Here is a 26,736-nt window from a genome sequence, read left to right on the forward strand (position 1 = left end):
GATATAGGAGAAGAAGAACATTTTCTCAACCTTCTCCTTTATGACGACTGCACTGACCTTCCTGTATGATATATGTGGAGTTTCCCTTTAAAATCCCCCTAATTCTAAAAACAATTCTGAGGACAGGACGCCCGTGTCCTCTGTAGTAGCTTTCAGTTTCCAGCCCAGTCTATATGTGATGCTTACATGTTTGTGTTTTACCCTTCGCCCCACAGAGGCCAGCAGGGACACCGAGGTACTTAGCTATCAACATCAAAACAAAATTCTCTGGAACGTGTCACTGCTAAAGAAGGTCAGCACAGCAGTGCACAACCAGCATGCCTTGGCCGCCTGCCTGACTGTGGCAGGTGGTCCGAGTGACAGTTAGCCCTGTTTGTCTGTCTGGCCCTTGAGGTTGGAACTAAATATAGATTCAAGCTCTCAGGGTCACATCCTCAGTGTCAGCAGGATGACGTCAGCGTGTGGCTGGGAGGGACCGTAGAGGGGTTCATTCGCTCTGCCAGCAAAGACTGGTTTGCTTTATGTACATATACATTTAGTTCAGGAATACAGACCAGCAGTTTGTTTACTTTTTTGTTTTTGTAATATTACCATTGGTAGAAAGCATGGCGAGTTTTTCCTTTCTTTTACTGTTAGATATATTTCATGAGAGCTGAAATCGGCCCACTTGTTGATTGACACCTTTAAAAGAGAGAGAGTTATAAAAGAAGAAGTTCCCATACGTTTGGCTTGTTTAGCCAGCTTGGAAGCTGTTGCCTTTGCATATTGTGCCACCTAGTGGCGATCTGCTGCTAGTATCTAGTGGTTAAAAGTATAGTTGTGCTGCGTTCCAGTACTGCAGCAAATACGCCTTACACAGGGGAGAGACAAACATACACGAGCACCTTTTTATCCTTAAATTCTTTGTTCTGTTTGGATTAAACTATTGAAGTCAAGTTTATTATTGACTACGTGGAGGCCAACTTAGAATTACCATTGTAGACCGACTCAAGTCCTTTTTAAACTTTTGTTTCTGTGATCAAGGTCATCATACATCGGTGAGAAGACATGAAATTAATCTCAATAATTCGGTAAAGTATTCATTTTTTTTCAATTTGTACTTTTACATCTTTAACTATGCCGCCCAAATCATCTAAATAATTGTTCAACCGTATTTATATATGCGAAAGTTACTGTTTACGAGGCACCCCGAATGCATTTCGAAGCAATCTGTGTACGTCATCAACATGAGCCAGAAACGGGTGAAAGGTACGCTGGCAGTGTTTGGTAATAGGTCTCTGGACGTTATGAAGTAGAGGCTCTTGGCGGAGGAAGGAAAGATGAACGTGAACAGGTTTTTTGTCTTGTCCAGAACTTTGCCCATCGGTAAGCAGCTGCTTCCCTGCCATCTGAGGCATGCCAGAAAAGAAGCGCTTCATCTCCAGCAGCAGAGGGGTATCAAAACTCATTCAAGAAACCTCGCGTATGCCAAGGATCTGTTCCTAGGTCAGGTGAACAAGGTAACGTCACTGAATCCCGCTGAATAACAGTCAACTAATTCTTAATTCTGTTTTTTTTCCCTATCACTGATTGCTTCCTGTCAAATAAAAGCTTAATTTAAACTAAACTTAACACATCACTGCTTATGTTTGCTTCCGCTTTTGCCAACTAGTGCGGAGAAAACTATGGTGCTACACCTGGAAAACATATCAGAAACTTTTTGTCTTTAATGCAGGAAGAACAGTGAAATTACTGCACTTAAAAAGCTTTAATTAGCTCTACGCTACGGGGCCGACTGTGTCCAATAAACTGTTGCAGTAATGTAAGTAAGTAAGTAAGTAAGGTATTCTTCCTCCGTAAAATATGGAGCATCACAGACTACACCTAGTCAGAGAAATGTATATTATGCTGGGTGCAGCCCCCATTTACTCTCAAAGGCTCAGGCCAGCTGTCATGTATTCAGCCAGATGTTGTGATTCTGCTGCAGGTTGATTCATCACATCATTTCTGCCATTGTGTCACCTCATAATCTCATGTTCTGCCACATCACAATGGTGTTCTTGTAGAATAAGATTAATTGACTGTGGAGGCCACCTAAGAACACTGGACTCATTAACAGCAGCAGTTTGGTTTGTGCTCGATTGCTTCCCATTTCCGTGATGGCAGCATGTCTCCGTGCTTCCCTCTCTGGCTTCTCCTGACATCTTTAAGCAGGGAAGCGAGAGAGATGCAAGGACAGAGAAAGCTCGACACTGAGGAAAAACTTTTGTTTTATAGTGCATTAGCGTAATATATATATAAATATATTGATAGATAGCTAGATGGATACTTTGTTTATCCCACAAGGGGAATAGTTTTGTCCTCGCAGTAATTGGGTAGTCCCAATGCAAAAGATGAAAATATTATATGCAAAATAATATTATAATAAAATAATTAATAATAGAACTGTATCTACAGATGGTCCCAAGATTAGTCAGTTAAACACTGCCCATGTTGGACCCCCTTTAGCTCTGATTACGGCACACGTTCCCTGTCGCATCGTTTCAATAAGTTTTGTAAAGTCACAATATTTATTTCTGTCCAGAGTTGCATGCATTTATCGCCAAGATCTTGTAATGATGACGGGAGAGTTGGACCGCTGCGGAAAGATGCTCAATGGGGTAAAGGTCTGGACTCTGGTGGACTAATCCATGTGGGAAAAACATGTCTCCTGCTCCCTGAAGCGCTCTTTCACAGCTGAATCCGGGCATTTTTATCTTGGAATATGCCCGTGCCATCGGGGAAGTAAAAATCTGCTGATGGAATGACTTGGCCATTCAGTATATTCAGGTGGTCAGCTGACCTCGTTCTTTTGGCACATAACGTTGCTGAACCTCGACCCTCGACCTGCAGAAACCCCAGATCACAGCACTGCCCCCACAGGCGTGTACGGTGGGCACCAGGCAGGATGGGTGCACGACTTCCTCCGCCTCTCTTCTTCCACTGACGCTCCCATCACTCTGGAACAGGGAAAATCTGGACTCATCAGACCACATGACCATCTTCCATAATTCTTTATGCTCCTTTGCAAATTGAAGCCTTTTATTTTCCCATTAGCGTCACTGATAGGTCTTTTTCTAAAGTCCACACAGCTGTTTTGTCCCAATCCCTTGAATTTCCTTTGCCAATCCTGATCATTCAAGGTTTATTTCCGATCACATTGCTTCCACGAAGATGATGGTTCCCCACTATCTTTCCAGTTTCAAATAATGTGTTGGACAGTTCTTAACCCAATTTTAGTACTTTCAGCCGTCTCCTTTGCTGTTTTCTTTGCTTGATGCATGCCAACGGGCCGAGATCTTGACACGCCACTGCAGAGTCATCAGAGAACTTCTGCAGAGTGAAAATCTGAGGTGTACAAAGTGAACAGGAATGGAGACAGGACAGTTCCGTGTGTTGTACCTATGTTACTGACCACCACATCAGACAGGGTGTTCCCCCGGCCAATCAAATTGAGGTGTCTGACACCCACCCCGAGCAGCTTCTCACTCTACAGAACGGGTTGAAGGCACTGGAGAAATCAAGTGGCAGGATTCTCACAGTGCCACCTCGACCCTGCAGGTGGGAGTGAGCACGCTGAGGCAGGTAGATGGCAGCATCACGTGAGGCTGGATCTGTTCCAGCTTGTGATGGGACTTTAATGGGTTCAGACAATGCATTAGCCAAGGTACAGAAACGATCTTTGTGACCATCCATTCCTTCAGAACTCTGTCATTGGCACCATGAGATAGTAAATGGACAGGTTAGTGCTGCGTTACGTAGCACAGAGCCAACTTCTAAGCTTTAGACCAAGTAATACCACCAGCAGAAGCCTGGGTGGGTCATGTTAATACCAAGTTGTGAGCCCACCATCGGCACCTGTAGCAGAGACGGGATTCCTCAGAGCAGGCTACATTTGTTGAGTACTGTGGAAGCCACGAAGCACCCTTAGAAGTCACTATATTGCGAAAATACCCTAACCATTCCCAATGTTGAACGCGGTTAACTATTTTGTCTGAAGATACCCTGTTCTGTCCTCCAGGCTGAGGTCTTCCCTTACCCAGAAATTGGAAATGAAGAGCTGGAGGAGATCAAGCAGTTTGTTGCACCAGTGGAGAAGTTCTTCAGCGAGGAAGGTGAGAGAAGACGCAGTGTAGCTGCATATTCATTCTGATTTTAATTTAATTTAATTACATTTTTTAATTTAATTTTAATCTGATTTTTAACTTTTAACTTATCTTGACTGTTGCTTGTTTTTAAATTAATTTAAATGATTTCATTTGTTTGTCTTTATATTCTTTTATGTATTTTAATGCTTCTTCCACTCCCAGCTGCAATGCTTTTATTTTATGTAAAGCACTTTGAATTGTTTGTACATGAAATGTGCTATATAAATAAATTTGATTTGATTTTGGGATCCGATGCCTCTTGGTTACTTAATTAAATCTACTTTTTGTTTTTTTGTTTTTTACAGTCGACTCAGCAAAGATTGATCAAGAAGCCAAAATCCCTCCAGAGACTCTGAATGGGTTGAAAGAGCTCGGGCTGTTTGGAATCATGGTTCCTGAGGAGTATGGTGAGATGAATGTTTGTTCGTAGTGTCCTGCCTCCGGCTACTTGCTCGTTTCGGGATAATTAAGGTTCATATAAGACATACATGCAACAAAACGTACAGACCCGTACACTTGTATACTTCCCAGATTGATGGGCAGCAACAGCTGCTTCTCTGAGATCATTGCTGATGTCTTTCCTCCTTGGCATCGTGTTAACACACACCTAGAAACTGACAGAACTTCTGCCCACCTTTGATCTATTAATCGTGTGTATTTGATTATGAGCATCTGGCTGCTACTTCCCCTAAGAAAACAATAAATATTGACTTAGTTTTTCACACACTGCTTCTGCGTTTTGGCTCAGTTTTTATCAGTAAATAATAACAGTGTAATGTGTCCCGTGTTGCTGTTCGTCTCAGATTGAACCAGGTGGTTTTCTGTTCCGTCTGATATGTAAGAACTTCAATCTGAAAGAGTTCCTACTTTCTTTTTCCCACCACTATAAATCCAGTAATGCAGTGATGCTGTCATGACTTTAAGCACGAAACTAATCGAATCTCTTCCGTGGAACTCGTGTCTGTCTTTGGCTGGCGTTCAGAATGGTTCGTATAAAAATTCAGTTGTTTTTTTTTTTTTGGAAGGCAGCAGAGTTTTGCATGAAAGGTCCAAACTCATCTTTACTGAATCAACACCTGAGCTGAAGAGTGACTGCAGATAGCATGACCCATAGAGCCACAAACGTGGTGTTCATGTCTCAGATGGCTGGGATAAATCCAGTCCAGAGTCCCGACTAAACATGGAGAAGCAGCATTTAGCTGTTATGCTGCAAACAAGTGGAACAAACTGCCAGTGGAGATTAAACTTTCACCAAATGGAGACATTTTTAAATCCAGGTTAAAGACATTTCTGTTCTCATGTGTCTATGCATGAAATCTGCACGATATCTTTGAACTTATCTGGACTGTTGCTTGTTTTTAAATTCATTTAAATGATTTTATTTGTTTCTCTTTATATTCTTTTATGTATTTTAATGCTTCTTCCACTCCGTGCTGCAATGCTTTTATTTTATGTAAAGCACTTTGAATTGTTTGTACATGAAATGTGCTATATAAATAAATTTTATTTTCCATCCATCCATCCATCCATCATCTTCCACTTGTCCGGGGATCGGGTCGCGGGGGCAGCAGCTTGAGCAGAGAAACCCAGACGTCCCTGTCCTGGGAATTTTATTTTATTTTATTTTATTTGATAATGTTGCTTAGGAAAAGTATGCATATACCATAAGGCGGTTTCTCTTGTCTTTGTTTTCAAATACCAGGTGGTCTTGGACTGTCCAACACCATGTATGCACGTCTGAATGAGATCATTGCGTTAGACGGCTCTATTGCTGTAACTCTGGCTGCACATCAAGCTATTGGACTCAAGGTAATAGTTGAAAATACATGAAACCACTGCATGTCTGTGAGGGGAAAAGTGAGGGCAATTTGTTGAACTTTTACTCTTTGAAGACATTAGAAGTATAGCAGATTGAGCGGCTTTTTGAGGCATTGTGTTGATGGCTTTGTGGGGTTTCAGGGGATTCTGCTGGCAGGTAATGAAGCTCAGAAGCAGAAGTATCTGCCCAAGCTGTCTTCAGGAGAACATGTGGCGGCCTTCTGTCTGACAGAGCCTGGAAGGTAAAGACACTAACACCTCACTCATATCTCACTTTTAAGGTTTTTCTGAGTCTGATACACAACACAGGGTTCAGAGATAAACAAACAGCAGTTCTGTTTTATATCAGGACACCTTGGAGTGTGACATCACTGTCATACACTTAACTTCTGTTAAAAATCTGCAAAAAAGTGCATGATCTCAAAGCAAAAAGTGCACTGAAAATCAGTGGCAACAGGTCTGATGGAGGGATGAATCCTCCCCAGAGCCCGGAGCTCAACATTATTCAAGCAGTCAATCATGTTGGCAGAGAACGGAACAAAAAGCAGCCGAAGAAGAGCTTTGGGATTAGAGATGGGAATTGCTAAGATTTTTACGATTCCAATTCCATTTTCGATTCTGCTTAATGATTCGGTTCTTTATCGGTTCCCTTATCGATTCTCATTTGGAAAAAAAGGACAACAAACCGGTCGATTAGCATCAACTTTGTTTAGTTTAGAAGTAACACGAGTCATGACCTTACAAACCCAACAACGGTGAGGTCCACATTGGTCTATCATGGCCTGGGTAATTGAACTCTTCCCTGCTCTGGTGAAAGGAGAAGCTGGAGGTAGAGGAGAACTGGGGGTAGTACCACCAGCCTCTGGCTCTGAGCCAGTCAGGCTCTGTCTCATGATTTCATCTAAATGTAATGCCTGAGAAGGCATTAATTTAACCTTAACCGTTACTAACAGCAGCTTTTACAATCAGGCAAATGGTGCTAACATGATAGGCAGTGTTAGTTAGTTAGTTAGTTACCTGCAGTGTTAGCCGAGGACATGCTAACGTTGCTAACGTTGCTGGGTTCAGATTCACCAACGTTAGTCCGGAGCAGATCGAAAACGCGACATTCATTCATAGTTATTGCATGTTGGCAGTATTTCCTCCCTTTGGTGAAATATTCACTTTGCAAGTTGCCCTGTTGTCGTCTTTTTTAGGGATGTGTAACCAAACTTTCGAGCGTTTGTACCGCTTGGGCGCCATGTTTACTGTTGGCTGCTGGCTGCACTGGACTCGCCACGCAACGTTGCGTGGTGACGTCATTCGCGCCCACTGGAATCGATAAGGGAATCGTTTGCTAAATCGCCAAACGATTCCAAGGAATTGAAACACTGGGAACCGGTTCTCAACAAGAACCGGTTTTCGATTCCCATCACTATTTGGGATTTCCTTCAAGAAGCCTGGAGAACTGTTCCTGAAGACGACTTCTGTACTCTGTCTGCTCTACGTGCCTCCTTTTAATTACCCCCCGAGGATAACTGTAAATGTACCTTATTTCTACAGCCCTTTATAGACAATCATTACGATGTACCAAAGTGCTGTTAGATTCGGTTCTTTTAGTAGGAAGCTCAAGAACGGACCGCAGTAATTCAAGTGAAAATGAAGTGTTTATTGGTAGTCACACATCAAAGCATATCAGCGCTGGGCTCAGTGGAACAGAGCTCCCGCAGGAAGTCTGTCAGACTGGCCCTGATTTCCGGTTATCATCTGTACTTATTGCACAGGTTGGACTCGCATTCGACCGAGTATGATTGGACATGAGTAGGTTCAACATGCTTCGTCATATTCTCTGGATCAGCCAAACAATGTGTGTGTGTGAATCTGCCCTTGCTTTCCCAGGCTTTCCTAACTGTTTTGTCTTTCTACTCCTGGATCACTTTAGGTCAAATGGAAAAGTACTGAGCCCTATTTCATTCATAATGTCTAAGAACAAAGCCAATTTTAACAGTGCTTTACAGCAGGTAATAAATAGAGAAGAATAAGTATAAACAAATAAAACCAATAAAAGAACAGTGAAAGCAATAAAATACAACAAAATCAAATAAGATAAAAGTGTCATCATACTACTGGGTATTAAAAGCAATCCTAAATAAGTAGTTTTTTTAGCCTAGATTTGAAGAGGCCCAGGTCAGAAATAAGACGCAGCTGGACGGGGGGCTTATTCCAGAGCCTGGGGGCAGCGACGGAAAAATGCTCGGTCACCCCAGGGTTTGTATTCTGACCTCCAGCAAAAATTTATTTATTTTTTTTTAATTTTTTTTAATTTTTTTTTTTTTTTTACAAATATCTTTATTGATTTTTTTTCTTTTAATTAACAAACAACCACATACAAAAACAAAAGAAGGCACATTAACAGACATATTCATCAAGCACAACAGTAAGTAGATACAAAATCCGGAAATTAACATTAATGAAGAAAGTAAAAAGAATAACATGAGCAGAAGAAGAAGAAAAAAGAAAATAAGTTATACAATCTCCGACAAACCCCCTCCCTCCAAAAACTCCATAAACGAATCCCAGATCTTAACAAATCTATTATATTTCCCCTTGATCAAGTATGTCAATTTGTCCATGGCTATACAAAAATTGATTTGTTGACCTCAGAGCTCTACCAGGACTGTTAAAAGCTCAGATAAATACGATGGGGCGAGGCCGTTAAGAGCTTTAAAAACAAACATTAAAAGTTTAAAATCAGCTCTATAAAGGACAGGAAGCCGATGGAGGGAGTTAAGAACAGGAGTGATGTGCACACGTCTGTTGGTGTTGGTTAAAAGACGGGCAGCAGCGTTCTGCACCAGCTGAAGGGGGCTGAGAGAAGACTGGGAGACGCCCACATAAAGTGCATTTGATAATAAAATAAAGTTTTTTTTTAATTTGAATGTCTGAGAGGGTTCAGAGTGTGTTAAAGAATAAGGGTGGACACACCAAATCTAGATTTTCAAGCTTGTTTGAACTGTTTAAATTCAGATTTTGTCTCATATATTGTATTTCCATTTCTGTCTGCACGAGTTTGAATTGATTGCTGTACCCATTTCTCGTTTCCCAAGCAGTAAATGCAGAAATGAGGAGTGACTCGAGTTTTGAACGGTACTTTAAGTTAAATCCCACGTCTTTCTATTTTGCTGTCATGTGGCATTATCGGGAGCTGGATGTTAACAAACTCTTCCCAGAATTCTGATCATGACAACCTGATATTTCAGAAATCTACACAGGAATGGGGCATCTTTGCAAAGTTTTTGTTATGTCTTTGTTAAATGGTCACTTTATAATTTTCTGTAACTCACATAGGCTTCTCAGCTCTGCCTGAACTTAATCTGCTGAGCAAAAAATGACAGATCGACAACTTCTAGAGGTCATTGTTCGCTCTCTAAGACACACAAAAAAATGTGATCATCCCAGAGACGTCCAGCTCTGAACACACTCCGTGTCTGCAGTAAAAGCCCCGATCGTGACGTTACCAGAAATCTTCTGACCGCGATTTGTAAGCTTGATGTTTGAAAGCTTTCGGTGTCAGAACAGCTGGATTAACCTGACCTGCGCTCTACTGTTTCAGTGGAAGTGATGCAGCTTCCATTCAGACCCGTGCCACCCTGTCTGAAGATGGAAAACATTACCTGATCAGTGGGTCAAAGGTAGGAGGAACCACGCTCAGAAAGTGTTGAAGCCAAATTCTCTTTACCTGGGACTAACCGGAGGTCCGCTGTCTTGATGTGTCTTTGTCAGATTTGGATCTCAAACGGAGGGTTTGCAGATGTTATGACAGTGTTTGCCAGGACTGAGGTGGAAGTGGATGGCGTGAAGAAAGACAAGATTTCTGCTTTCATTGTTGAGAGGGCTTTTGGGGGCATCAGCAGTGGCAAGCCTGAGGACAAATTGGGCATCAGGGGTTCCAATAGTAAGCCTGCCATTTCCACCCGGGGCAGCTGAGGTTATTTGTGGGTTTTTTCTCGCCAGTTCCAGTTACATTTTTTTGTCTTGTTTTCCAAGCTTGCGAGGTGTCATTTGACAGCGTTCCTGTGCCTGTGGAAAATGTAATAGGAGAAGTAGGAAGTGGATTCAAGGTAAGCTTTATCCCATCATGGAGCAAACTGTTGTGCGTGACTGTATCTGCAAGGTGTGGGTGACCTTCTGCTTGGTGTTGGACAGATCGCCATGAACATCCTGAACTCGGGGAGGTTCAGCATGGGCAGTTCATCTGCGGGAATGATAAAAAAACTGATGGGTAAACAAATTCTTTCTTTTTGAGGTGAGTTCAGCTCTTGTTTGCACGCTTTCTTCACCCCATTGTTCGCTCTCTGGCTCTCTGTAGAACTGACCTCTGAGTATGCTGCAACCAGAAAGCAGTTTAACAAGAACCTGAGCGAGTTTGGCATGATCCAGGTACGGTGGAGTTGTCCCTCAGTGCGATCCAGAGCCGCCCTTCTCTGTGGTCAGACGTGATTGAACACTCTGTGCATCCTGTTACTGCAGGAGAAGTTTGCCATGATGGCTCTGAACGCCTTTGTGATGGAGAGCATGGCGTACCTGACAGCGGGCATGATGGACAGACCAGGAGTTCCAGATTGTTCTCTTGAGGCTGCCATGGTCAAGGTTGGGAAAGTTTGTCACCTTTTTCTGTTGATGTGAACCAGTCTGAGGAACACGTGATGATGCGTTGTATCTGCCTTCTGTGAAGGTGTTCAGCTCAGAGGGAGGCTGGATTTGTGTCAGCGAGGCTCTGCAGGTCCTCGGAGGTCTGGGCTACACGAAGAACTATCCCTTCGAGCGCTACGTGAGGGACTGTCGCATCTTGCCTATCTTTGAGGTACTCTGATAATTATACATGTGTTGAATTCTTGTCCCTTTCAACAGAGCACACATCTGAACTTCTGCTGTCACATCAGTAGGGATGGGAATTGCTAAGATTTTTACGATTCCAATTCCATTTTCGATTCTGCTTAACGATTCGGTTCTTTATCGGTTCCCTTATCGATTCTCATTTGGAGAAAAAGGACAACAAACCGGTCGATTAGCATCAACTTTGTTTAGTTTAGAAGTAACACGAGTCATGACCTTACAAACCCTTACAAATGTCTATCATGGCCTGGGTAATTTAACTCTTCCCTGCTCTGGTGAAAGGAGAAGCTGGAGGTAGAGGTGAACTGGGGGTAGTACCACCAGCCTCTGGCTCTGAGCCAGTCAGGCTCTGTCTCTCATGATTTCATCTAAATGTAATGCCTGAGAAGGCATTCATTTAACCTTAACCGTTACTAACAGCAGCTTTTACAATCAGGCAAATGGCGCTAACATGATAGGCAGTGTTAGTTAGTTAGTTACCTGCAGTGTTAGCCGAGGACATGCTAATGTTGCTGGGTTCAGATTCACCAACGTTAGTCCGGAGCAGATCGAAAACGCGACATTCATTCATAGTTATTGCATGTTGGTAGTATTTCCTCCCTTTGGTGAAATATTCACTTTGCAAGTTGCCCTGTTGTCGTCTTTTTTAGGGATGTGTAACCAAACTTTCGAGCGTTTGTACCGCTTGGGCGCCATGTTTACTGTTGACTGCTGGCTGCACTGGACTCGCCACGCAACGCTGCGTGGTGACGTCATTCGCGCCCACTGGGATCGATAAGGGAATCGTTTGCAAAATCGCCAAACGATTCCAAGGAATTGAAACACTGGGAACCAGTTCTCAACAAGAACCGGCTTTCGATTCCCATCCCTAACCATCAGTGGACAGCTGTACAGCAGCAAAGTGTCAAAATGTTGCGTTATCGCTGAAAACTTTCCAGTCCTTCTCAGTGGTTCCTCATGTGTGGAAGCAAACTCTGCTGCTCCCTGTTCTCCCTAACTGCAGAGACACACACAGGTTTTCAGTGTGTTGTTCACCCAATGACTTGCCTCGTAGATTTGGTGAAATGAGTGTAAACCTTTTCCTGTTTGTCTGCTCTGTCCAGGGGACAAATGAAATCCTGAGGATGTATGTTGCCCTCACCGGAATGCAGTACGCTGGCAAAGTGCTCACAGGGAAAATCAAGTATGTATCTGATATTATGAAGAATGTGGAAAGAACCCAATCAAAATGGATTTCAGTGTAATGCTGTAACATAACATGACAGGAGATGGCTAGAGAACAAAAAGGGAGCCTGTAACATGTAATCTTTGTAATTCTAAAGTGCTAATCACTCAGCGGTCTATCTCAACCTTTTAGTTTCTGTGTGGTCTTACATCCACATGACACTTTCAGTTGGATAGCGAGCAGAGCCTCTTCTCTCAGCCTTTCCTTTCCTCTGCCTCCAGGGAGATGAAGAAAGGGAATATAGGCCTTGCCATGAGCATGGTCGGCAAGAAACTGAAGACGTCCCTGGGAGGTTCAGTGGACCTCGGCCTGACAGGAAAGGACGGCGTGGTGCATCCCAGCTTGGAAGTAAGAGCTGTAATTTAAGCCAAACAGATTCTGCACGGTGGTGTGGTGGTTAGCACCGCCGCCTCACAGCGGGAGGGTTCCAGGTTCAACTCCCAGCTGTGTGCAGTCTGCATGTTCTCCCCGTGTATGGGTGAGTTCTCTCCGGGTACTCCGGCTTCCTCCCGCTGTCCAAAAGCATGCATGTTAGGTTCTCTAAAATTGTCCTTAGGAGTGAGTGTGGTTGTCTGTCTCTGTGTGGCCCTGTGATGGACTGGCGGCCTGTCCAGGGTGTACCCCGCCTCTCGCCCCATGACCGCTGGGATAGGCTCCAGCCCCCCCGCGGCCCGACTGACAGATTAAGTGGGTATAGAAAATGGATGGATGGAGATTCTGTAACTTTTCTCTGTTTCTGTTTAAAGGAAAGTGCAAAGAAGTTTGAGCAGAATGCCAGCCTTTTCGGGTCGACTGTGGAGAGCCTGCTGTACAGATATGGAAAGGTAACATTTGATCGACTGAAGAATGTTTTTTGGCCTTTGGAAGTTCCAGTTCTGCTGAACAGATTTAGTCTGAACAGTTCAGGTTCTTTCACAGCGGGTGACGCCTGCTCCAGTGTTGTTTTCCTTCCTTCTTTCTTTTTGACATCACACTTTTCCCAAAGAAGCTATTTGAACTTTTTTTTTCTGACACTTATTCTGATCCATTATAAGTGTCCTCAAAGGACTCATCATTTTGGCGTGAACATTTGCTTTAAAGTAAATCCACATGAGAGGTGGGCATTTGATCATCGGGACAATTAACGATCAATTTTGGATTAATCATTAAAAAATTTTAATGAATTAAAATGCGTTACTTAACTTTTTATATATTAAAAATGCAATGAAAATACAAAATGGCAAGGCAAGGCAATTTTATTTATAGAGCACAATTCGTACACAAGGTAATTCAAAGTGCTTTACAGCTACATGAAATCACAAGAAGGCAATAAAACCATTAAAAAGAAATAAAAAAATAAATAAAAAAAACAATAAAAAATAATCATCAATTCATTCATTAAAAAGTGAAGAGTGCAGATAAAATACTTTCAGGTGTCATATGCACAGCTAAACAGAACTGTTTTCAGCCTGGATTTAAACATTGTCAGAGTTGAGGCCTGTCTCACATCTTGCAAAAAAATGCAGCGTGTTTTTCCCCGATCAGATCTGTATTGGGAGAAGAACAGCTCTTGTGGCGGTTAAACTGCCGTTCGGTGGTTAAACCTGAAGATGTGCATGGCAGCGCTCTAAAGCAGAGGAGCCTGCAGCTGCGAGCCGGCACTCTTAAACACAGTTGACCCGCGTTTGTTCCAAAATAATAATTATTAGGGCTGGGCAACAATTAAAATGTTTAATCTAATTAATCACGATTAATCGCTTTGGACGAAAAATCCAAAAATGAATTCAAAAGTAGTGTATAGCCTTTAGCATTTAGCTTTATTTTAAATGTGCTGCCATATGAATGAAAGTGCCATAACATTTGTTGTGCAAACACACTTTTAACATCAGCATCTTTCTGTAGTTTTTATGTAGAAGCCTCGCTCCACTGTCTGTTTCCTTGAATGACTTGCTGCTATCAGTTGTGTGTTTTGCCTTTAAGTGATTGTTGGGTCTAAAAGTTAACCCAGCTGGAACACAGTTCACTCAAGACAACCCCAGTGATCAACAAAACATACAGTGCACAAGATTGTATTTTTACTTGCAAGGGGAGCCGGACGGAGTGACAGAACTTCCTCCTTCACCTGTGCTCAAACGACTCCATCCTACTTTCCCCGTGTAGTTCTTTTTATCACACAGCTTAGTTACAATCAGCATACGTAAAACAATCTTGTCCTGGTGAAACATTTGTTGCATCTTGCTCACATCTAGTTCCTCACGTGTTGAGTGGTTGCACATCCTCCTACATGGGAAGACCAGAGCACCCTGTTCCTCACAGTTCCCTTTAATTACTTTGTATCACACTAAGCAGAGTTCACACAATACATGTCTGTCTATAAAATGTTGTTTACTCAAAATGAAAATCTATATACATTTTTCCAACATTTCCTTCCTGTTTTTCATTTTTAGTTCCCACGAGTCAACATCAACCTAGTACCATTCACATAATGTGTTTTCAGTAGTGGTGTCACTTGGACTGTAGTATCCTTGCTGAGTCATGTTGGACAAGAAAGACATAGTTTGAAAACAGCCCTGCCATCATATTGTTAATCCCTGATTTAAGACAAGGAATAATGCACATTGTAAATAGGCAAAGTAGAAGCATGACACAGAGAATAGGTATTGTAATTCGCATTAGGATGTGCCACCATGGTCCTGAAGTCAGCCAGGACATCAAGTCGAGACCTTGAGCATTATTATCTTGACCTATGGCCTTTTGAAGGTTACGGAGGCCTTGCATAGCTACGGATACATTAGTTCCAATTTCGTGCGGAATGTAGGTACAACATGTAGTATTTATCGTCACACAAACGCCACCAGAAGCTGCAGTTAGAAGATCTAAAGCCATTCTGTTCTGAAGAACCATTGTCCGCAAAGCATTTATTTCTCTGTTTTGACCTTCATGCACTATTGATGTAAGATTAAAGGGACAGTTCGCCTCTTTTGACATGAAGCTGTATGACATCCCATATTAGCAATATCATTTATGAACACTGACTTACCCCCTGCTGCGTCCTGTGAGCAGAGTTCCAGCCGAGTTTTGGCGTTGATGAAGGTAGTCCAGCTAGTTGGCTGGGGTCCCGAAAAATAAAGCGTTTTGCTTCTCAAAACAATATGCGTTCAAAAGAGTAATACATTTGCATCACAAGATCGTCCGTCCAGAAAAAGTCCGACCTCACAATCGCTTGACGCTATTTTTGCCTCCCTGCTGCAGCCTTTTTCTTTTTGCTTGTTATTACATTTTGCGCATGTTGTGCCCAATTCATGCACTCTGTGACTGTGTCTGTTGAGTGATTCACATTGTGTTTTCTGATCAAATCTGAAATTGGGTGAGTAAAGCCAGCCATCAGGGCTTGCTTTAATTGTTGTTGGTAGGGGGTTTCTGGATCCCCTCCTTCTTGCAGTCCACTGTGCTGCCTGAATACAGTTTCCAGACGGCAAATACATCCTCTGCTTCCTTTTGCTTACACTAAGTGATTTTGGTGTAGTTTGGTCGCACTCTAAAACAGATTGTAAAGAGATTTTAGATTTTAAAAGCCTACTGATGGTTTACAAATCCCAGAACGGTTTAGGGCCAAAATCCATCTGTGATATGTTCAGAGAATATAAACCCAGCAGAGCTCTTAGATCCAAGGACTCAGGTCAGCTGGTCCAGTCCAGAGTCCAGACTAAACATGGAGAAGCAGCATTTAGCTGTTATGCTGCAAACAAGTGGAACAAACTGCCAGTGGAGATTAAACTTTCACCAAATGGAGACATTTTTAAATCCAGGTTAAAAACATTTCTGTTCTCATGTGTTCGCTATCTTTTAACTTATCTAGACCGTTGCTTGTTTTTAAATTCATTTAAATGATTTTATTTGTTTCTCTTTATATTCTTTTATGTATTTTTAATGCTTCTTCCACTCCCTGCTGCAATGCTTTTATTTTATGTAAAGCACTTTGAATTGTGACTTCCATTTCTGAGTCTGTATGAATTACAGAGCTGCCTGTGCTTGTTTATGAAATCTTCCACGTTAACCCTTGCATCGGGTGTTAAGATGTTTTTAACTCTCTGTGACTTCTACATAAATATTGTAACTTGTGACATTCACAAAGCATGATGGGAATCTCAACCCTCGAATATTAAAAGTTCCAACCGTGTAGATCTGTCAACCCATCACCATGTCCATGACAAGTGGACATTACTATAACTCGTTTTCTGGTGAGACTGGACTGCGAATTCACAACAAAAGTCCATTTTACAGAAAAAATAAACGAGTTAAAATCAAGTCGAATTTAATAAAATTATAATCCAATCCTTACTGAATACTCTCTCTTCTTCTTCTGCCTTTCGTATTCTATGTGCTAGTATATTCTATTCTGAAGTGGCTCCAGTTTCATCATCAGGTTTAGTTGCTACCACTGCTTGCAACGCAGTCTCATCTCTCCTTTTTTTTTTTCCTTCTCTGAGCTTGCTGGAGCCACACTATTGCCATTTGAAGCTGCAACTTTTCTCTCTTTCTGCTTTCCTCTCTTACTTGCTACACTCACACAGAGTTTGTCCACCAGCGCCTTACAATCGGCTTCTATCAACTTGCCCTTGAAACCAGATTTCTTTTCCCATTTGTCCAAACACAGCACACTGTTATCACAGTATTGTTCCATATATACATTTAATATTCAAAATATTAATATGATCATTTTAATATAACATTTTAATATACAATATACATTTTCTTTTATTATTTTATATTTTTTATTCATATTTAATTTTAATTATCTTTTTATTGGTACCAGGACAAGGAAGAATTTCACTGCACATTGTACTGTGTATGATTGTGTATGTGACAAATAAAACTCTTGAATCTTGAATATATTTACAATCCCCTTCTAGGGCAGGTTTGCTTGTGCCGCCCCCCATTATGTCAAATTGTCGTCTCGTACAGGCAACTTGCCTTTTTAGAGACCTAAAACATTTACTCCACTACTTTGTGTACTTCAACAGACCACGGATGCTTTTATGTTGAAACAAGTAAAACAGGAAGTGGCGCCGGTTAGCTCCGTGAGCTTCACAGAGAGACCGAGGAGCACCTGCTAGTTTGTTTTTATTTTATTACTCCATGCTTCGTGGTGTTTGCTGTAACTGAATGTGATGCATTCAACAGACTTTTACAATAATAAAACCTGCGCGATAAAATATTTATCAGCATTTAATAATTAACAAGTTAACGCGATAATAACGAGTTAACTCGCCCAGCCCTAATAATAATACAAAAAAAAAAAATCATGTTAAACAATAACCAAAAACATAATAGGTCTGACAGGATTTGTCAAAATGTAACTCAAAAACTATCCAACAGGCACAGAGTAAAAAGAGGGTGAGAGAGAGATGGCCTACCTAACAATTAATTAGGCAACTTAACGAAGCCTCAGAAAAAGAACCAGTAGGCCTGTGGTGCATCATTTGAGTGGTAGACGTGTTGGACTTCTACACAACTCTGCAGTGTTTGCAGTGAACTGAGTCATTTTTAAAAACAGAAATTCTTCACGATCAATTATCAATTCGTTTGTTAATCGTGCCCATCCCTAATCCCCACTTTGATCAGGAGAAAGAAATCAGGATCCTGTTTGAGGCACATTTTAGGTGTTACACAAATCTTTCTTTTCAGTTTTTTGTGTTGAGGTACGCACTAAAATGAATGAATCCCGTTTAGTGTTTTTCACACAGTCGTGAAGAAACAGAAGGAGAGGCGTGACTGCTGCGTCTGCACGGGATTAAGCAGATGCATTGAGTGTTTTCTTGTTTGTTTCCTGATGGTGTCAGACCATAGTGGACGAGCAGCTCATCCTGAAGAGAGTAGCAGACGTTCTGATCAACCTGTACGCCATGACTGCTGTCCTGTCCAGAGCCAGCCGCTCCATCAGCATCGGCCTCAGGAATCACGACCATGAGGTGTGTATACCACACACACACTGTTTAACAAAGATCAGATGAGTGAGAGGCTAAATGTGACGCAGTGAAAGGAAGGCACAGTCGGTCTGAATCCCGTGTTAGGCCCACAGCAGCATGTACAGTGCACTGCATCAGCTCCAAAGCCTCCGATGCACCTGGGATTGATGTTCATCTTCAACTCCATTCACTTTTTTACAGGAGGCAGTCTTTCAGTCACCTGACCACACTGACACACCCATCACTTCCTCCATACGCACGCTATTTAATCCCAGACATACTGTATAAGTCTGTGTTTGTACTGAGCGTGAGCGTGTGTGGTTGTTCGTCTCGTCGGTCTCTGTGTGGCCCTGTGATGGACTGGCGGCCTGTCCAGGGTGTACCCCGCCTCTCGCCCGATGACCGCTGGGATAGGCTCCAGCCCCCCTGCGACCCCACCAGTTTTGGCATCCACGAAGGTAGTCCGGCTAGTTGGCTGGGGTCCAAAAAATAAAGCGTCTTGCTTCTCAAAACAATATGCGTTCAACAGAGTAATACATTTGCATCACAAAATTGTTCATCCAGAAAACGTCAGACCTCAGAATCGTCAGCTTTCAGTCAGTCTGGAGGATCTGGCTGGGGGGAGTGATGGGAGAGAGTTCAGTTTCCTGACAGCTTCATGTATGAAGCTGTTCCTGAGTCTGGCAGTGCGGCAACGGAGGCTTCTGTATCTTCTTCCAGAGGGAAGGAGGCTGAACAGACCGTGTGCAGGGTGACTGGTGTCGTTCGCAATTGAGATTGCTTTCCGGGTGAGACGGGTGGTGTCTGTGTCTTGCAGGGAGGGGAGTGGGAGTGGGGCACCAATGATCTTTCCAGCTGTGTTCACAATGCGTTGCAGTGTTTTCATGCTGTATGCAGTGCAGCTACCGCCCCACACAGTGATGCTGCTGGTCAGGATGCTTTCAATGGTGCCCCGGTAGAAGGTGTTCAGAATAGGTGTGGGAATTTTCGCTCTCTTGAGTTTGCGGAGGAAGTAGAGGCGCTGCTGGGCTTTCTTCGCCAGTGATGCAGAGTTGGTGCCCCAGGAGAGGTTGGCTGAAGGTGGCGTGTGCAAATGTGCTGTGTTTTGTGGAGCAAATTAGAAACGACAAACATTTGCTGTTGGTTTCATTCGCTGTCTGTCGTGTTCCTCAGATGGACTCGCACTCTCGCACATTTCTCATGAACACTCCCGGGTTGTTGATTATTTTTCAGGTGCTGCTCGCAAACACATTCTGCAATGACGTCTTCTTCAAGAACAATTACTTGATGGTTCAGCTGCAAAAGCGTAAGTGAAACACCAAACTGTAATTGAGAACAGGCCCGTGCCTTATTTTTTGCCTTTATTTTACAACATCTTATTACAAAAGACACACATGTGTTGTGGAATTTCCCCCAACAAGCCCCACATTCCAACACTCACACCCCCACTGCTTTTCATCTTCACACTGTACAGGTTCTTGGGTTTTTTTAATGACCCACATTTAATCCAGAGTTCACGCATGAGAAATGTGTGTTTAACAAATGAAAGTAATTGTTTGTAATTGTCATCTCAATGTGTTCCAGATGCTCCAGAGAACAATGATGCCAACATCAAGAAAATCGCCCAGGCGGTCTTAGAGAACAGAGCCTACATCTGCTCCCACCCTCTGGAGAGAACGTACTGAGCGCCTCCATGTAACCAGAGCTGGCTCTTTAACTTGGACTAGACCACGTGTGCCAGCAAATTTACATTCTGAATGATTTGTCTGTACTTGTGTACTTTACTCACTTTTGTGATTTATTTTAATTTTTTTTCTTTATTTATGAAATGAATTAATTCATTACAAGATCGATAGAAGTAGCTGAGCTGTGTTTCATGAAGCTTGGCTTTAGGGATAACAGGTTTCTGCTCTGACGAATCTACCCGAAGTGCTCTTTAACTTTTGTAGCTGTAAGGAACTGTCCCACAAGATAATGCTGTTTAATGAGCCAGTTTGATATATAAGGTAATATGAGGTACAGTTTCCTTGCGATCTGGCTACTGTAGTGGTCTTGAAAGGACGGACAGCTGATGTGCGTGACTTTATGTCGGATGCCTACTTTTGAGAAGTGAAGGCAGCCGTCTCCTCGTCAGTCAGAGGCAAGGCAGGACGCTTGTACAGGAACAAATGCTGCTTACCGAATTCACCCAAAGTTAGCAGGAATATAGTGCATTGGCATGAAACACCTTTCATTATTTTCCGTTGTATCTTTCCAGTGTTGATCTGTTGCAAATAAAATTTCTAACTTGGACTCCCACGCGGTGGTGTTTGCTTGAGATGTGTCTGGGAACGGCATCGTTTGTGCTGCTGAGTCTGCAGGGGCTGCTCCCTCCTCTTCCTCTGCTTTGTCTTTCCCCAGGTTCATCGCAGATAGTTGAGGGAAAGGCTGCAACCACCAAACAAAAGGGGTCCCGGCCCTCACCTGCTCTGAGTGGCAGCGATGCAGAAAATCATTCACAATGGAACACAAGCTCTAACGTTTCCCCCTGCTGTTTCTTTTTAGTACCGCTTGCTTTTCCAGCCTTTTGTTGACCCGTCCCAACTTTTTAAAAATAAATTTAAGATGAATAGAATGTCTCACAACAGTGTGTCCAAACTTTTAATTTAATTTAAAGATTTGCGTCAACCACCAGCAGACTGTCAGTAAAATTGGGTACCTACAGTATCATGCCTGGTTTCCTTAGTGAGTACTTCTTTGGCTCATCTGTCAGTAAATCCTGAGTTCTGTCTGACTTTCCACTCACGTGGCACTCGGGTGTTTCGGATGTTCTGTTACCAGGAAGCAGCTTCGTCAGCCAGCGACTGTACAGACCTCCGGATGCTTGGAGCTGCTCCTGCTGCTCCTGCTGCTCTGGCTGCTCCTGCTGCTCTGACTGCTCCTGCTGCTCTGGCTGCTCCTGCTGCTCTTGCTGCTCCTGCTGCTCTGGCTGCTCCTGCTGCTCTGACTGCTCCTGCTGCTCTGACTGCTCCTGCTGCTCCTGCTGCTCTGGCTGCTCCTGCTGCTCTGGCTGCTCCTGCTGCTCTGGCTGCTCCTGCTGCTCCTGCTGCTCTGACTGCTCCTGCTGCTCTAACTGCTCCTGCTGCTCCTGCTGCTCTGACTGCTCCTGCTGCTCTGACTGCTCCTGCTGCTCCTGCTGCTCCTGCTGCTTGGAGCTGCTCTTCAGTGTCAGTGACTCAAAGAAACTAAACAAACTAATAAAGCGGGCTGGGGACTGCTCTGGAGCCCCTGAAACTAGTATTTTTTTCATTTTATTGACTTTTGAATTTAGTTAATTCAATTTGATTGAATCTAATTTAGTTTCATGTTGCTCTAGTTGCCTCATTTTAAGACTTGGTAAGGTGCAGGTGATTCTTTTTAAAAAATTTCTTTATACATAAACCCTCAGAAATTAAAGAGGGTGTCACATGACAGTATGTGTGGTATAAAAATCAAGAAACAGTAACACTGAACATCAAGTCTGCTTGAATGCTTGTCAAATTCAAAGTAGTGTATCATACTGTAGAATAGACTAATCATAAGGTCATAATAAGGGTAATCGTCGTATTTACTTTCGTATTATGAGATCAAACTCAAACTTAACCACATAGGAAAAAGACCATTGGAAATATTTAAGTAATCCATATTTTCATAGCCAAAGCACCAAAAGACTGAATAACAGAAGCAGCCATTCACAGGGACTGACCCACAGAGACTTTTCACCAATCTAAATGTTGATTTTCCTGTTGTTCAACTCACTGTTTCGTTTGCCACCTGCCAAGCACCAAACAGCAGGGGAACAAAGACAGCAACGAGCAAATGAAGGTAGAGGAGCATGTAGCTGCTGAAGGGCCCAAAGCTATAGGAGATCACGCACAATTATAAAGAGTGTAAATATTAATGCAAAGAGAAACACAACTTCTACTGAGAAGTAAAATCTTGCTGCATTTCTGCTGGATATGGATATTGTCTCCCTACAGGGACATTATACACTCAATTTGTGTTTTTAGAACTTGCCCTGCTGCTTCCAACTGTCCAAAAGTCATGCTGCACAAACAACACAATAGCTTGCTACCTGGTTGTCATTAAGAAGGTTATAAGATGAAAAATCTGAGGTCTATTGTCTTCACAATTCTCTTTTGTGACTACCTTGACAAAGCTTGGAAGCACAGGTGGGGGACCATTCCTCTGACGTAGATCTGAGGCTTTCTCCTGATGGTCTCCAGTGACTGATGGAGACGGATTGGACTCAGGCACACATGGAGTGAGTCATAGATGCGTTTGAAGAGACCCAGGTTTGAATTGTAGAGGACTATCACCTGTTCATCAATTTAATTCAATTCAATTCAGTTTTATTTATATAGCGCCAAATACAATAAATGTCATCTCAAGGCACTCAAATAATAAAGTCCAATTCAAGCCAATTGGAATCCAATTCATTGTAATCATAATTATTTATAAAATAATCCAATTCATTCATATATCAAATCAAATCAAATTTATTTGTATAGCACATTTCATGTACAAACAGTTCAAAGTGCTTTACATAAAATAAAAGCATTGCAGCAGGGAGTGGAAGAAGCATTAAAAATACATAAAAGAATATAAAGAGAAACAAATAAAATCATTTAAATGAATTTAAAAACAGGCAACAGTCTAGATAAGTTAAAAGATATTTCATGCATAAACACATGAGAAAAGAAATGTATTTAACCTGGATTTAAAAATGTCTCCATTTGGTGAAAGTTTAATCTCCACTGGCAGTTTGTTCCACTTGTTTGCAGCATAACAGCTAAATGCTGCTTCTCCATGTTTAGTCTGGACTCTGGACTGGACCAGCTGACCTGAGTCCAATTCAAAAACAATTTCCTACACTGTAAGATCCGATTAGTTAACCTTACTTGAAAAAAGCATGCAAACCGGTTGCACTTAAAAAAATAAGTACACTGGAAGAGGGTATCGTGTGTTCAAGCAACTAACGCTTAGAGAGTAAAAAACACTTACATCCAGGTCCCTTGAACAAAGAAAAAAACAGTACTAGGTACTTACAAATTTGCTTAATGTATACTATTGATTAAGTAAAGACAACTAAGGACTACCAGTTAAGAACACTAACTTGCATGATGTAAACTTTACTGTTGTGTGTTCCAAATAACACAATCATTTGAGTCAAGTTAACTACAGCAAAATTTTCAATAAATTACATTTCTGAGTTTTATTTACTTGTCGTAATTCAACTCTACATAAAGGTCTTGTTATAGCTATCAAATAATACCATTCAGGGAAACATCCATGAATCAATGATTAGACGTAGTTATGGTCGCCTTTGTAAGAAATTTCTCAATTTAAAACATCAAAAATGCCAGCCAACTCTCGATAATTGTTACAAAACAGAAGTGGAGTTTAAGCGTAAAATAAAAGTATGTAACACACAGTCACATTAATATTTTAACAGGTTTATTTCAAAATCCTTCAGTTATAATATTTCAAACATCTGTTTAAAACATTTGAATACAACTTTAACACATTTTCAGTTTAAAACTGTTGGGAATGTGGCCAATAAAAGTAAAAAACGTATTTTAAAGAGATGCCATATTTACTGAGACAATAGCAACTGACACCCTTTTTATAGTCATAAGCAACAACCAGCAGCCATAACCATCAGGCGGTCAGTCAAATGCATTTAGCTTTACACTTCCAACTGAATCAAACCAAACAAGAGGCAAAGTGCTTGTGGCAGGTTTGTGAGATTTTCCATCTCAATACCTCCTTCGAGAATGATAGCATTTGATCGGGGGTTTAAGTGGAGACTTGAAGACACAGGAACATCTTCTCCAATAATAGTCAGCAACCCAACAGTCACATGTGCCCAGTCCTCATTGTCATTTGAAGCCTGTATAACATGAAATCACCATTACACCAGTGAAACATGACAATCATGCCTACACAGCTTTCAAGTCATCAATTTTCTCTTACAATCTTCCAACGATAAGCTCCAGGAACATTAAAGAAGATCTAAAGTTACTTGTGAGCACTGTAACAAGTGCTCACAAGTGGCTTCCTGCTTCTGAAGAGTGCAGACGTGTCTCTGCTTCCTCCTGCTGCTTATCGCTTTATTTGCTTTTAAATCATTTTACTTCTTTCCACAAGTCTTGGATATAATTTTATTCTTTTTCTTTTAAGTGAACCAAGACTTTTTAAAATCATTTTTATTCTTTTTACATCTTATTTGACGAGCCAGCGACTACAATCCTTTCAACATGCCCTGTGAAAGCTGTCGGATATATCAACAAGAAATTTGGGCGCAACAAGTAAGGATTTTTGCCTTAGAAACTGAAATGGGACTTCATGAAACGCTCCCAATGGAATCCAGTGGTAAGAAGTCCACATTTACTTCCAAAGGAAAGGGTGAAAAAACTGCTACCTCCAACTTAAAGCTAAATGATACTGTGTCTTTTCCAAGACTCTGTAAAGGCACGTATGATGGACTTGGTGCAAAGCCGAAGAATCGTCAAACTGTTGGTATCAACAGAGAATATGTAACATCACCCGGAATAAAGTTAACAAACAGATTTTTACCACTGTCAGAGCCAAATGTGACTGAGTGTAACAGACAGAGAGACGGTACAAAGAAGCAGATGGACAGAGAAACTGTGCCGAGTGTCAAGGTCAAAGATACTCTTGTGCTTGGAGACGGAGCCATATCTAATATAAACATAAACAGAATGGTTACATGCAGCTATCCAAGTGCCACTGTCTCTGACATCACAAGATTACTACCAGAGGTACTGGCAAAACACCAAGGGGTGAAACAGCTGATTGTGCACGTGGGTGCAGTGGACATCAGAGAGAATCAGTCTGAAATCTTAAAAAAAGACTTTGAGAAACTGTTTGAGAGTCTTGATAAAGTGACAATACCAACATTCATAAGTGGACCTCTCCCAAACATCGACAGGAGGATCAACAAATTCAGCCGGCTGCTTCAGTTGAACACATGGCTGTCCAAAGTCTGTGAGTCCAGAGGACCTCATTTCATCGAGAACTTTAATCTTTTCTGGCAAAGAGATGATCTCTTTCAAAGAAAAGGCCCACACCTGAACAGAGGTGGAGTGAGACGACTGACGGATAATCTTCTCCACGCTCTGAGGCATCAGAAGGGGCCAGGGCCAGGACCAGGACCTGGGCCAGGACCGGGTCCTGTGCTGCCGCAGAGAGAGAAGAGTTCCTGCCTCGCCACCCAAGGACCCAGCAAAGGATTCAGCCACAGCAGCCACAGCAGCACCTCCAGCATCCCAAACACAGGATTCAGCAGCTCCACCATCACCTTCACCACGGCCCCCACCACAGGCCTGGGACCCACCTGCTGCATCTACACCCTCCAGAGATGTTTCACCATTGTTCTCTTCTCCACCGTCACCCAGGAGATTTCCTGATCACCTTGAAAGCTTGGTGAAATCGGGGATTAAAATGGTTCCTCTCACGCCAAACATAGCAAGATCAAGAATTCTATCCTCAAAGAAGCATCAAGCCCCTCTCCCTCCCCAGCCTACTCCATCGACCAAAGCCCCCCCAGCTTGGCCCCCACCATCGGTGCCCACAGCTGTCATTTCCAACAGCGTCAATGCTGTTGTCTAGGACACTAAGGGCCTCTGTGTTAGTAAACACCATTTCAATTAAATTCAATTCATTTTTATTTATATAGCGCCAAATACAACAAATGTCATCTCAAGGCACTTAGATAGTAAGTCCAATTCAAGCCAATTGGAATTCAATTAATTAATAATAATCATAATTCATAAAATAATCCAATTCGTTCATATAGAGCCAATTATCCATCTCAACCAGAGGTCCAAGGATGGAGTGAAGAGAGGGACAATCAGACTGTCCAATCAGAGAAATCTTATCCATATCCCTTGCAAGAACACAGCATCCAGTTCAACTATAACTAATCTCAAACACGCAGTACTCAATGTCAGATCTTTAAGTAACAAATCATTCTTAATTAATAGTTTTATTTCCTCTCACAATCTTGATTTTATGTTTTTAACTGAGACGTGGCTCGACAAAAACACAGCAAATGCAGTCCTGATTGAGTCTAGTCCACCTCACTTCAATTTTGTGTCTGAAACACGAGAAAACCAGAGGGGTGGGGGTGTTTGTGCCATGTTCAGGGACAATATACCCACCCACAAGTTGTCATTTGGGGTTTTTTCATCATTTGAGTATGTGTCATTCAAAATGGAGATAAAACAATCTTCCATACTTTATATCACCATTTATAAACCTCCACAGAATTGTTTTATTGATGATTTTACTGAACTACTTTCAATTGTGTGCACTGCTTTTGACTGTTTAGTCATAACAGGGGACTTGAATGTGCATGTGGACGTAACGCATAACAAGGAAGCTAAAGAGCTCACTGCTGTCCTTGAAATGTTTGGTCTAACTCAGCATGTGACTGAGCCCACCCACAACAGAGGGCACACTCTAGATGTGCTCATTTCAAGGGGTGTTGTTATTTCAAACGTGAATGTCGTTGATGTTGCTTTATCTGATCATTTCTGTGTTTTCTTCGACCTATCTACTTTACCCAAAACACCAGCTGGGTCTGCAGTTGTTCGGGGAAGACTCATAAATGACAGAACAGGGACACAGTTTATGGAAATGATTAGGTTTGAGAACACCC

The 26,736-nt window shown here is 42.1% G+C and overlaps 1 protein-coding gene across 2 annotated transcripts; it reads left to right on the forward strand.

Moving 5' to 3' along the window:
- The first annotated feature begins 862 nt into the window (after positions 1 to 862).
- On the forward strand, positions 863 to 20,324 carry acad9 (acyl-CoA dehydrogenase family, member 9). Of its 2 annotated transcripts, XM_075461874.1 has the most exons (19): positions 863 to 1,070; positions 1,352 to 1,499; positions 4,040 to 4,133; positions 4,472 to 4,573; positions 5,869 to 5,975; positions 6,126 to 6,226; positions 9,577 to 9,655; positions 9,747 to 9,918; positions 10,011 to 10,084; positions 10,170 to 10,245; positions 10,333 to 10,403; positions 10,494 to 10,613; positions 10,699 to 10,827; positions 11,963 to 12,042; positions 12,306 to 12,432; positions 12,831 to 12,908; positions 17,907 to 18,035; positions 19,266 to 19,338; positions 19,617 to 20,324. In XM_075461874.1, the coding sequence occupies exons 1-19, from the start codon at positions 1,048 to 1,050 to the stop codon at positions 19,715 to 19,717; spliced, it is 1,884 nt and encodes a 627-aa protein (XP_075317989.1). In that variant the 5' UTR covers positions 863 to 1,047; the 3' UTR covers positions 19,718 to 20,324. The 2 variants fall into 2 exon arrangements, with proteins under 2 accessions (XP_075317989.1, XP_075317988.1); XM_075461873.1 differs by lacking the exon at positions 863 to 1,070 and having other exon boundaries at positions 1,255 to 1,499.
- Positions 20,325 to 26,736: the final 6,412 nt, after the last annotated feature.

This window comes from Odontesthes bonariensis, chromosome 3 (assembly GCF_027942865.1).
Source record: "Odontesthes bonariensis isolate fOdoBon6 chromosome 3, fOdoBon6.hap1, whole genome shotgun sequence".
In the NCBI taxonomy this organism is placed as follows: Eukaryota; Metazoa; Chordata; class Actinopteri; order Atheriniformes; family Atherinopsidae; genus Odontesthes; species Odontesthes bonariensis.

Coding starts and splice junctions, on each gene's coding strand:
- acad9 (XM_075461873.1), top strand. CDS start 1,320: ATGAACGTGAACAGGTTTTTTGTCTTGTCCAGAACTTTGCCCATCGGT. Junction 1,500..4,039: donor TCCTAGGTCAGGTGAACAAG/GTAACGTCACTG, acceptor TCTGTCCTCCAG/GCTGAGGTCTTCCCTTACCC. Junction 10,246..10,332: donor AATGATAAAAAAACTGATGG/GTAAACAAATTC, acceptor GGCTCTCTGTAG/AACTGACCTCTGAGTATGCT.